The sequence below is a fragment of the Mustela nigripes genome, chromosome 5 (assembly GCF_022355385.1).
Source record: "Mustela nigripes isolate SB6536 chromosome 5, MUSNIG.SB6536, whole genome shotgun sequence".
In the NCBI taxonomy this organism is placed as follows: domain Eukaryota; kingdom Metazoa; phylum Chordata; class Mammalia; order Carnivora; family Mustelidae; genus Mustela; species Mustela nigripes.
This window is the reverse complement of record NC_081561.1, coordinates 26,695,987-26,707,987: the sequence shown is the minus strand read 5'-3', so window position 1 is coordinate 26,707,987 and position 12,001 is coordinate 26,695,987. Positions and strand designations below refer to the sequence as shown.

The 12,001-nt window shown below is 60.3% G+C and overlaps 2 protein-coding genes across 3 annotated transcripts in view; one reads left to right on the top strand and one right to left on the bottom strand.

Annotated features, from left to right (window-relative positions):
• Positions 1–7,570, top strand: part of MOG (myelin oligodendrocyte glycoprotein) — a 9,445-nt gene extending 1,875 nt beyond the window's left edge. Inside the window, exons 3-8 of one of the 2 annotated variants that reach the window (XM_059399706.1) lie at positions 3,653–3,766; positions 4,775–4,795; positions 5,115–5,135; positions 6,418–6,534; positions 6,667–6,682; positions 6,915–7,570. In XM_059399706.1, the coding sequence (XP_059255689.1) occupies positions 3,653–3,766; positions 4,775–4,795; positions 5,115–5,135; positions 6,418–6,534; positions 6,667–6,674 (281 nt within the window). In that variant the 3' untranslated portion in view covers positions 6,675–6,682; positions 6,915–7,570. Of the gene's footprint in view, positions 1–3,652; positions 3,767–4,774; positions 4,796–5,114; positions 5,136–6,417; positions 6,535–6,661; positions 6,683–6,914 lie in introns of both variants that reach the window. The other variant, XM_059399705.1, reaches the window with a different exon arrangement.
• A 62-nt stretch (positions 7,571–7,632) lies between these two features.
• Positions 7,633–9,184, bottom strand: ZFP57 (ZFP57 zinc finger protein). Its single transcript, XM_059401517.1, has 2 exons — positions 9,163–9,184; positions 7,633–9,048 (listed from the first exon to the last, which is right to left on the bottom strand). Exons 1-2 carry the CDS (start codon positions 9,182–9,184, stop codon positions 7,658–7,660), a joined length of 1,413 nt encoding a protein of 470 aa, XP_059257500.1. The 3' UTR covers positions 7,633–7,657.
• Positions 9,185–12,001: the final 2,817 nt, after the last annotated feature.

The window sequence follows — 12,001 nt, the reverse complement described above, 5'->3', positions numbered from 1 at the left end:
GCTGGGGGCTGTGGGGGACGGGCTGCTGGAGGTGGGCACCGAGCTGGGGGCTGTGGGGGACGGGCTGCTGGAGGTGGGCACCGAGCTGGGGGCTGTGGGGGACGGGCTGCTGGAGGTGGGCACCCAGCACAGACGTCACGGTCCCGGCCGCAGGGGTAGCGGATACGGAGAGACGACTATGAGACGGTCCCATAGGGCAGTTACGGGAGGGCGAGCACACACAGAGACAAACATTTTAAAAAATAAAGAAGCCGAGAAACAGAGGCAGCGCCACCCAGAATCGTCCATTCCTGGTTGGTTTTGTTGTTGTTGTTGTTGTTGTTGTTGTTTTGCCGCTAGAGGGGAGGCTAATAACCCGCGAGTGACTTCCAGGGCCAAGCGGACTTTCTTCCTTCCACGTCTGGCTCTGGAATGTCTCCCTGTTTGTTGGTTCTAAAGGGAGGCAGGATTCCGAAGGAGCCCAACTACCCAAGCCCAGCACAGAGGCCCCCCCGGTGGGTGTGGGTGTTTTATTGGACGAGGAACGTGCCCCGAAAACGTGCTCCAAGTAACGACACAAACGAGCAAACGTGTGAAAGAGAGACGCTCCCCTCCGAGTTCGCTCTCGGGAGTGTTCGGATGAGGGGGGTTTGGGCATTTGCTGTTCGGTCCCCTCAGGTGGGGTGCGGGGAGGGAGCCCTGACTGCCACTGCCCTTGGCTGAAGAACAGCGTCTCAGGGTCCTTCCGCGGCTCCGCACGCGCTCGGGAGACAACCCGTCGCTTCTGTGTGTCGCGGCCAGAAGATGGCCTGGTGTGCGCGGTAACAACGCCCCAGCCTACAGGAGGGCGTCCGGGCTGGGAAAACGGCTTTGTGCGCCCTGCGAGGTCGGGGGCCTGGGCGCGCCGCCGTGTCCTCGCGAGGACGGTCAGGGGCGGCGTTCCTGCCTTCCCGTCCGGGTCTGCCTCCCCCAGCACAACCCCGTCCCCAAGGACAGAAGGAAGAGGGAGCAAGGGAGGGAGAGAGGAAGGAAGGGAGGGAGAGAGAAGAGAGCAGGCAGGGGACTCGGCCAGGCGAGGGGAAGGAAGAGGGGAGGAAGGGAAGAGAGAGCGAGAGAAACGAAACCGCCTCCGGGCACGGTGTTCCCTGGGTTGAGGTTCCACGTCCCAGCCCGGGTCCTCCCAGCTCAGAGTCTGCGAGCCTGAGTCTAAGGAAAGTGTTTTACCCGTAAACAAGGGACCGCCCCCTCGCCGGGGAGCAGGAATCCCAGCAGCTCGAGGACTGAACTGCAGTGACTGTTAGAGCAGAGAATCACCTCCCCGCCTTCTCTCCAGAGTCTTTCTCTTTCTTTCCGACGTTTTTTCTTGCATTTTTGTGATTTTACTACCTATTTTCTCTAAGCCTTTCCTCCTACGCTTCATTATGAAACTTAAAAGCATCGCAGAAGCAGAGAGACGATCACAGGGAGCCTCGAGGGTCCCACCCCCTTTCTGCAGCAGTCACCCAGGTGGACAGACAGACTGCCAGTTCCCCTGACCCGCTCATCTCCACCCTCCCCCACTGAATTACCAGGGCAAATCCTAGGCATTATTATCATTAAATCACTAAATGTGCAAGAATGGGTCACTCAAGGGCACCGGGCTGACTCCATCCATGGAGCACGTGACTCACCATCTCAAGGTCATCTGGGGTGATCTCAGTGACTCTTGATCTCAAGGTCACAATGGGGGGGTGAGTTTACTTGGAAAACAAACAAAAAGAAAGTACCACTTCTTTTAAAAGGGAAGAACTCTTTTAAAAAACCATAAACACGGGTGCCTGGGTGGCTCAGTGGGTTAAAGCCTCTGCCTTCAGCTCAGGTCATGATCTCAGGGTCCTGGGATCAAGCCCCACATCGGGCTCTCTGCTCAGCAGGGAGCCTGCTTCCCTCTCTCTCTCTCTGCCTGCCTCTCTGTCTACTTGTGATCTCTCTCTGTCAAATAAATAAATAAAATCTTTTAAAAAATAAATAAAAATAAAAAAATAAAAAACCATAAACACAATATTGTCAACCTGTCTTTTAAAATTAACAAAAATTCCCTAATATCCTCAATGCCACTCTCTGTTCAAATTCCCTTGCCGGCTACCCAAATATATTTCTAGAGCTGTTCAGTTTGAGTCAGGTCTAACCGAGATCCACAGGCTGCTGTTTGCCCTGTGGAGTTTCCCACGCTCTAGCTTTGCTGGTCCATCCCCATTCTGTTCTACACAGTGCCCCATCTTTGTGTTTCTTGTAAACTGAAAGAGAAGTACAACCAGGTGTAACTTACTTTTCCAAGCATTCGTAGGTGATGCTCTCTCCTGTTACTTTCCATCAGCAGGCCCCTAATGGCTCCTTCTCTCCCGTTTTGTGATTCTAGCACTTTGTGAAGGTATACAAGTGTGCAAGTCTGTACCTGCAGGGAACTTGGGGTAAGAACTTGGAGAGCAGAATTGGCTACATTTTCTTCTGGGGCACATCACAGATAAGAGCCTTAACCTGCAGCTCGAAGGATTTGGTTCCTACCTAAGAAACCCTCTCGGTCCAGTTGCGTGCTGTCCCTTGCTGTCTCTTGGTCCGTGCCCTTGATGGCCCTGTCTTTATCTGTCCCAGGATAGCAGAGAACAAGATGAGGTGGGCTGAGCCAGCTGGACACACTGAGCTTAGACAGGCAGAGCTCTTGGGCGTGGATGAAGGAGATTCTGGAATGGCAAGTTCCAGGTGGGGGCAGAGCCAGAGCCGGAGACCACCCCCATCCGTGGTCCCACACCACATCCCCTCAGTCATCAAACCACCCTAGGAGGGGTTCATAACTGCACCGGGGACGTCAACGGACCCCTGTGCTCTCTCTTTTTTTAGGTAAACTCTGTTCCCAATGTGGGGCTTGAACTCACAATCCTAAGATGGAGACTCCTGTTCCCTACTGAGGAGCCAGCCAGGAACCTCCCTGGCCTCCGCCCTTCTGTTTTTACCCTTCCCAGAGGGATCTTTCAAATGCATGAAATAAAACATATTTGTACTGAAACACGGCTATCAAAATGTTACAAGATATGAAGTGGCCCTGAGAACTACTGTAATTTCAAAGTAGTGATGATAGGGGCACCTGGGTGGCTCACTTGTTAAAGTAGTGATGAACCAAAGTGATATATTTTGAGGTTTCTGCAAACCACTCTAACATGGTATGAATATATTTGTGGGTTTTCTTGATGACAAAGTCAGATTCTCTTCATACTATTGTGGCACGTTGCCTACAGACCTGCTAATGGGAAGAAATGCTAAATTTCAGTTCAAAGATGACTAAAAATAACTCCATTTGGTTTTCCCCTCTAACTGCAGGGATCCTGACTCCCTAACCCCCACCCCGGCCCGGCTCAGGGTCAAGCTGTGCTCTAGTCTCGTGGGACTGTGGCCCCCTCCTCCAGAGGGGTGGTCGTGGGTCAGTGCGGTCACCCCCTGGCACCCCCCCCACCCCCCCCCCCCCCCCCGGTGCGCTGTGAGGACCTGACCTAAGTCTCTTAGCTGGTTCCTAAACTCTGTAAGACGGGCCTCGCCCGCGGGGAGCCTTCCCGGAAGCAGACCCGCTTCCCCCTGGGGCTGTGCCAGGGCCTCAGGATCAGTGCGGGGCCGGGGCTGCAGCGCTCCTTCTGCCTTCCAGACCCCTTCTACTGGATCAACCCCGGCGTGCTGGTCCTCCTCGCCGTGCTCCCGGTGCTGCTGCTGCAGATCGCCGCGGGCCTCGTCTACCTGTGCCTGCAGCACAGACTGAGAGGTAAGGGCTGGAGGGCGGGCCGCCCCCCACCCCCGGGAACGCGCTCGGAGCTGGGCGGCCTGGTGCCGAGTTCCGAGGGGCATCGGGTCCAAGCTGCGGAAGCCGAGTCTACGCCTTACCGCGCGCTTGCACTTCTGCAACGGGTCCCCGCGTTCCCTGCGCGGCGGGGCCGACCTGCAACAGCCCGTATCACCGCGGGCCTCCCCGCCAGGCGCGCGAGGGTCAGCAGTCCCGCGAGCGGACACACCTGCCAGGGGCGGGGCGCGGGGCTGTCCCCGCGGCCTCGGGACCGCACCTGGGCGCTTCACGCCGCGCCAGAGTGAGCGCAGGGCGTCGTCCTGCCCCTTCTCTCCCAGCTGTTCCGAGCCACGGCTCCCGGGCCCTGGGGGTCTTCTCTCCCCCGCCGGTCCTGAGAGCAGAAACCACAGGGGAGGGCCGGGGTGTGCGAGCGGGCGTCGGGGTCCTCCCCGCCTTGAACCGGCCCCGGGTCCCGGCGCCCTACTCCGCCCGCGGTAGAGAGGCGGTCAGTCCCCCTGGCTGAGCGGAGGGGGCGCGGGACGGGTGGAACCCCGGGCTCGCGGGGGCAGCTCGCTCCCCGCCGTCGGGGAGGGGGTGTTGTTACGTCCCGAGTCTCGGCAGCACCGTCTCCTCCCGATCCCCACGCTCGCGGCTTTACAGGTACTAAGTGCAGCCCAGTGGGGGTGGGGGAAGCCAAGGGCACCGAGACCCTGAGGCGGAGGCGCAGAGCAGCCGCAGTTCAGGTGAGGGCACCTGAAGCAGGTCGGGGCACTGCTGCCCGCCCCCCACCCCGGCTCCCTGCGTTCTGCATTCCTGTGCTTCCTGCCACCCGCAGCTCGGAGCCTCTGCTCTGCAGTCCACCCGCTGCCTGAGCAAGGCCCGGGCTCTGCCGTCCACCCGCTGCCTGCGCAAGGCCCGGGGCGCCGGCGGTGGGACGGGCCCCATGTCCGGCCAGGGCTGGACTAACAGCACTGCCTTTCTCTACCATAGGAAAGCTCCGCGCGGAGATCGGTGAGTTTTCGTCGCCCGCCCTCCGCGTTCCCTGCCTCCCCTTCGGCATCTCCGACACGGTCCACGGTCCTCGGTCAGGACCGTCCCCACGCCCCAGGCTTCCTTCCGACGAACTCCGCTAGTATTTCGGACCCCGCGGCCAGCCAGGAGCTGTGACCAGACTCCTTCCTCTGCCGCAGCCGGGGCAGAGTCCATCAGCTCCCCTTCCTCCAGGGGCGTTCCTCACTCCTGAGTTTTAAGTGACCGGATTGCAGAGGCTCCGAGGGGAAGGGGTCTCTTCTGAGTGCCCCACTGAGTCCCTCCCTCTGTTCCCTTTCAGAGAACCTGCACCGGACGTTTGGTAAGTGCCAGGGCTCGGTCAGCGCGGTGTGGGTGGGCCCCAGTCGGCCGGGGAAATAAGAACCCTCGCTCCCAGTTGGCCTCCTGCCTCTGCCCTTCCCGCTGCCTTTTTGAGGAAGTCACGCTGAGATGTTGCTAGCAAGCGCTCCTGTGACGCCTCTCCGGGCCACGCACTGTACCCTGAGCCTGGCCCACCGACCCCTGCAGCAGGGAGACCAAGGCGTCTGTGTGCAGAAATTATGGGGGGGAGGTACCCGGGCCCTCCCAGGCATGCTGGCCACCCAGTTGGGGACAGGACACCAACATCATGGAGGACCGACGACTTATGCATCGTTGATGAAACCCACATGATAGAAGTGTCCTTAGGAGCACAGAACAAGTGACTCTACGGGACTGATCAGGGAAGGCTTCCTGGAGGAAGACACACCAAGCCCCTTTACAATGTTGGCCCTTCAAGACTACAATCCCTGTCCTTTTTGTTCACTGCCATGTCCCCAGTGCTGAAGGAGCATGCCTGCAACAGAGGGGCACCCACATCCCCGCTGCATGGATGTTGCAGAAATGCTAAGATGCCTTAATGCAGAGCACAGAGGGTCGGTCGCTGCCCTGAGCAGCCTTCCTGAACAGGGGGCACCCCCCCTAGCACTTAGGACTCCCATCAGCGTGCAGACCACACACCCCGCAAAGGGAGGAAAGTGATCTTTGGTGGATTCAAAGCAAAGGTACTACCTTTCGGTACCATGAATCTCCTGGACATTCTGGTGAAACCTACGGACCCTTCTCCAGAATAATGTTTTTAAAAGGGTCACAGATAACAAGTACAGTTGCTGAGAAAACCACTGAAGTACAGGCATCAAAACATAAACCCATCTGTCATATAGTGACAAATGCTTCTTCAAACAACAAAAACACACTAAACAATGTAGCAGCAGGTCCAATAATTTTGTCCAAATATTGATAGATATTTCCAGATTTCAGCAACAACTCCAGCGGGAATTAGAGTTTATCTGTGGTTTCTCTTGGTAACAGGGTCATAGGTACTGTTGACGACTGGTTTGTGGCCTCCATTTTTAATGGAAGAAATGCTCAATTCAATTAAGGGCTGGTGAGAACCGGGATCCCGCACCGTTGTCACTGGAGTTCCCCAGATGCCTGAACTCTGCACAGACAGAGCTGTGTGTTCTTGGGCCCATTCAGCCAGTTAAGAAGCCCAACAATACGCGGACTGGGGGGAGGGGGCAGGGGACAACCTCTAACCCAGTTTGTTCTGTGGTCATGCTCAGACCCCCACTTCCTGAGGGTGCCCTGCTGGAAGATAACCCTGTTTGTGCTGGTGCCAGTGCTCGGACCCCTGCTGGCCTTGGTCATCTGCTACAACTGGCTGCACCGGAGACTTGCAGGTGTGGTGGGGGGGGCGTGCTCTCAGTGGTGTGGGGCCGCTACAGAGCAGGGGCGGGGGGGGGGGGGGGGGTGTGTGGGGAGGGGCGGGTCATCTTCCACCAGTCATGGATTTTTCTTTTTTTCCAGGGCAGTTTCTTGAGGAGCTAAGTAAGTTTTCTTCTCCCTTTATAAGCTGAGAAGGGAACCCCAGGCAGGCAGGGAGGAGAGGTGTGGGTCGGGGTGGCCGTCCCTCACGGCTGCCGCCTGCAGGGCCTTCCCTCCGGCCAGCCAGAGGGGTTGCGGAGGGCCTCGAGGCCAGGGGATTCCTGGGGGCCGTTCCTCTCTGCGGATCAAGGCTTGGTAAACACAGATTCGTCACGGTGTTTCCTCCTCCTTCCAGGAAACCCCTTCTGAGCGATGCTGCATCCTGGCCAGCCTGGAGGGCAGCCTGGTGGCCCTGGCACGGGCTCCCAGGGTGTGGCCTCCACCCGCCGCACTCTCACTGGCCTCCCCGCCACAGGGACATCCAGTCTGCATTTCCAGGAAGGCTGCGTCCTCTTCTCCCGTCTGCCCCCCCCCCCCCCCCCGCCCCCGTCGGGCTGCCCACCCCGGCCACTCGCCATCTGCTGCGGCCAAGCAGGCATTCCTCTCTCGGACCGACGACACCTGTGCTGCTCAGGAACGCAGGCAGGACTGAGACCAGCCGCCTCCCTGCCGCCGATTCCTGTCCGCCAACATCGCCCATGGGGGTTGTTTCTTCCCCAGCGTCCATCCTGAGGGGCAGAGCTGAGGGGTGTGGAGGCTGCCGGGGAGGAGCAGGGGGAGCGAGAACCCTGGAGCCCCCTCCCCTGCCCCCTCCCCGCCCCGCGGGCAGCAGCAAGGGCCGCATCCGAACACCGGCTGGACTCCCCAGTTGCAGGGATGGGACCCCCGACCCCCCCACCTCCTTCCGCTCCCCTCTTAGCCCTACCACAGCCGCCACTGTCTTCTCAACAATTACCACTTGACGGTCGATCAGACACAAAGAAAATGGCAGGTGCTAATTAACGTACAGGAGTTTCCACTTCTCATGTCGTCTTTTCAGCATTTCCCTGGTCACCCCTCCCCCCTCCTCCTGCGGGGGCCCCTGACCCTGCCAGCGCATCAGCAGAAGCAAGCACGAAGGGGACCTCGGTTAGCGAGGCCTGGGCTCACCTGCTCTCCCCTCTCCGGCGTCCCCCCCCCGGCCCTTCTCACCCTCTCCCGGGAGCCTGAGTCCCGGGGCAGGTCCATCTCCTTCCCTGACAAAGGGGGGGCATCATGAAAGAAGCTAAGCCACTGGCCCAGGATGGCCCAGCACACCTGAAGGTTGCCCAGACACAGGTCCTGGCTTTTGGAGTCCCCCCAGTGACCCAGGAGGCTGTCCCTGTCCCCAAAGCAGACATCACACACTGGGCAGCGGTAGGTCTTCTGCCTCCAGTGTGTCTGCTGGTGTCTGACCAGCGCCAACGATGAGCTAAAGGACTTGCCACAGCGGAAGCAGCTGCGGGGCTGCCCTGAGACATGGGCCTGCTGGTGGCTGGAGAGACACGCTTTCTTGCCGAAAGTCAAAGGACAATGGAGGCAAGAGAACACCTTGAGTCTTGAGGGCTTCGCTGGGGGGCCGTGGGGCCTGGGGTCCAGGCAGGGGGCTCTCGGGCTGGGCGTGTGCATCCTGGTCCCAGGTCCTGGGGCTGCTGCCCACAGTCTCACAGTGGTCACAGGCTTCCCATCAGTCCCTGGCTGCGTCCTGGCCACAGGACCCTGGGTTCCAGTGGTGGCTTCTCGGGCCCTGGCCGCCAGGGCTTGAGTCACGGCCACAAGCTTCTGGCTGGACCCCTGGCTCCCGTCGGTGCGCTCCTGAGCTCCGGCGCCTGGGACGGTCCCGATGGGCTTCTGGTCTCCGGCCACCCGATCCTGGTTCTGGTGTGTCTTCTGGTGGCGTCTGAGCTCGGACCGATCCCGGAAGCACTTCCCACAGCAGGGGCAGGAGTGGGGCCGGTAGCCCAGGTGGACGCGGCGGTGGCGACTCAGCCCTGACGCGTCGCAGTAGGTCTTGTCGCAGAGTGGGCAGCAGAAGGGCCTGTCCCCGAGGTGTGTGCGCCTGTGGTAGCCGAGCTCCCTTGGGTTTTGGAAGCCCTTCCCACACTGGCCGCACCTGCTGGTCGCGTGGGGACTGTGCACGCACGGGTGGCTGAGCAGGCTGGCGCGCTTGCTGAAACTCCGGCCACACGGCGGGCACAGGAAGGGCGGCCCGGCCTGGGGCGCGGGCAGCGCAGGGGTCCTAGGTGTGGGCGCCGGGGCCACAGAGGCTGGGCCTGTCCCTCCACAGGCCAGGGCCTCCTTGTCGTCCGGCGGCCTCTGCGTCTCTTCCTCGAGTGCCTTCTTCCCACTGCCTGCGGTGGAGGAGGGACAGGGACTGGCCCCATCAGCCCCATCCCCCCAGCGCCCTCCTGCACCGCCCCCAACACGCTGGCTCTCCCTAGAGCACCTCACCGGCGGCAGGCAGGACAGACCTCCGTGTTTCCCAGTTAAAAGTTAATCAACATTTAATGTGAAAGTCTTTCAGCGGGAGCGGAGATGACAACTTTGGCCTATAACCCCATTTCTTGAAATCCATTTCCTCTCACTTGCAGTATCTCCCGCTCCCATGACACCCACAGGGGCCCTCCTACGTCGTACAAATGGGGACACCCAAGGGAAGGGCAGTGCCTTAAATCACGCAGCTAGAACGGGAAGTGGTGCCCGTGGTCAGCCCTACCAGAAACCTCTCTCCTCCTGTCCCAGCTCAGGAACAGGTCTCAACTGGGGCTCAGCATAAGCTCATGTCCCTTCCTCCTCTGTTCTCCTGAAGGGGACACAGGCAACCTAGAGGCACCCCGATCCCTGCGGTTGCAGACATCGGCTTGTCCTGAACAGTTACACATGCCCACAGGGCCAAGGGACGTGAGCACAGGGTCTCAAGCCCTCCTGTGGCTCCGAGTGGGGCCCGGTGTGAAGGATGCAGGTTGGGCGAGGACGTGCTCGGCCCCGGGGCTCCGAGGCAGCCTTCTACCCGCCCAGGGCCTGGCCTGGACCCTCACCTGCCCTCCTCCTTGGCCATGCTTACCGGAAGGGAGGCCTTCTCCACTTGGGGGACGGAGCGGGAGCTCGGCTCTCCACTGCTTTTCTTCTTGCTCAAGCTTGATGACCAGATCTGGGGTAGACAGAAAGATTCTGACGGGAGCGGGAAGGGGACAGAGAGTGAGATCCCAGGCTTGGCTAACTTCTCCCACAGCCTTGTTTTAAGGACTTAACGTGGGACACTTGGGAGCAAGGAGGCACCCTCCTAACGGAGTCCCTGGCTCCCGGCCGCGAGCAGTGCAGTGAGCACTGCTGCGTGAAGAGCTACAATTTCAATGTACCCTCACGTGCCGAGTATCATCTTTGCCTTTGTGCAGGCTTACATCTCTTTTCTTCTTACCCTGAGCTTAGTGACCTAGGTCCTTCACAGCTGGAAGGCAGAGGAGGTCCAGGGTCAGGAAAGCAAGCTGTGAGCCAATCTACCTGCTCAGGGAAGCTGGCCGTCCCAGGGTCCTGGGGGGTGTCCTGGGCAGGGGGCATGCTGAGGGAACCCCGGCCTCTTACCCACGGACAGCAGGTTTCTGAAGGTCTCGGCCATGACGTTCTGGTACAGGAGCCTCTGACTGGTGTCTAGACACACCCACTCTTCCTGCGTGAAGTTCACAGCCACATCGTCAAAGGTGACCGGCTCCTGGGAGAGCAGGGGGGACTCGAGTTATCCAAGCACAGGGTTTACAGAACCGACTGAACAATAAACGGCGGAAGGAAGGAAGGAACAGGAAAGGACAGGCACAAAGCCAGGGATGTGATCTCCAAAAGGAGAGGAAGGAAGACAAGTGAGGGGGTGTGTGCACGAGTAAGGGGGCCACTCCACGGAGGGCTGCAGGGTGGGGTGGAGGCGGGGGCCGAGAAAAGCCTAGGCCACCTCTGCTCGCAGGGGGCTGTTCAGCCTGGAAACGGCTGAAACCCCGTGTGACCACGGGCCAGACCGAGGACAGAGGACGGAGCTCCGGAGCTCCGGAGGCTGGCAGCCGGTCCGCACTCGCTCTGGCCGGCTCTGCTCACCTGCAGCCACGGCTCCCACCAGCACGCTCTGGCTGCGGCTGCCCGCTCCGCCTGCTCCGCCACCCGCAGGGGCAGCTTCTCCTCCGCGCTGTCTGCTTCCAGCGTTGTCCACGGCCCGCCTGGCCCCCAGGGCTGAGGGGACCCCCTCCTGGGGCTCTCTGGGTCCTGGTCACTGTGCAGATGGAGAGGCCATGCAGAGGCCTCGGGGAGGTTTGGCATGGCTTCCCGGGATGGATATACCTGCTCTTCCTGGTTGGGTTCTGCGGTCACCCTCTGGTCCCTCAAAGGGCAGGCTACAGGGTTCAGGGACTCGTCACCGGGGCTCCGCAGCTGGTGTGGGGCTATGAAGACAGGTGCCTTCTGCCCGCCCTGCCTCAGCCTCTGGCCGGTGCCCACCGCTCCCAACCTGAGGTCAGAGAGAAACAAAATGCGTCACCAGCAGGAAGAGAGAGCGGCAGGGCTCCCTCAGCGGGTCAGGGACACCAAGAACAGCGGAGGCCCTGCTGTGTGCCGGCACGGCCCGGGAGGTCGGAGTAACTGACCCCACTTCGTGGCACTTCAAGTGCGGAGACACCGAGAAGCTCGTCCACAGCAGAGTCAGTGTCAAAGCCTAGGCTCTCCCCCTGAGGACAGGACGGCCGTGTCCCCGGCACTCCCTCGGGCAGCCGTGCGGAATTCTGCAGACAGTGCAAACCGCCTCGTGCAAGCTGCATCATTTTGACCGCGTCTTACAAGACAACGGGAAAGGACAAATCTCTAGACCCCATCTAGTGCCGAACATCATGGGATTCTACGGACTTTCACACGCGCTTCTGTGAAGGAATCAGAAAGGTCCTCGGGAAGACTGACAGGATAAGCAGCCCACAGAGAACACCGAGGCTCCGGTGAGCCCCGCACTGGGGCCACTCGGGGAGCTCCGGCCGAACCCCATCTCCTTGGGGGACAGCTCTCACCTCACGTCTCCTTCTCAAGGTGCAGTCCCTTGAACAGCTCAGAAAACCCACTGGCCTTTTTTTTTCACTCTCCCTGGACTGGTGGTGAAACAGAGAGGGGCACTAGACAATGGCGTTAGCTGGATTGCTGAAGAGGAGGCACAACCCAGCCGCTGTGCGAGATGTCGGGTGGGGACCATCCCCTACCCCGCGGCCTGCCGGTCCCCCACACAGCATTGCTGGGGTGCTCAGGAAATGCCCCGGTCCAGATTGTTAAGTCACCGTCTGGTCTGGGGACGGAAGTGCTACTGCCGCAGGCTCCTGGAACCTCCCAGCGCACTCGGCACACCCACACCCCTCAGCGGGGAAGGTGGTGGCCCCGGGGACCCGCCCTTCCCAAATGCGAATG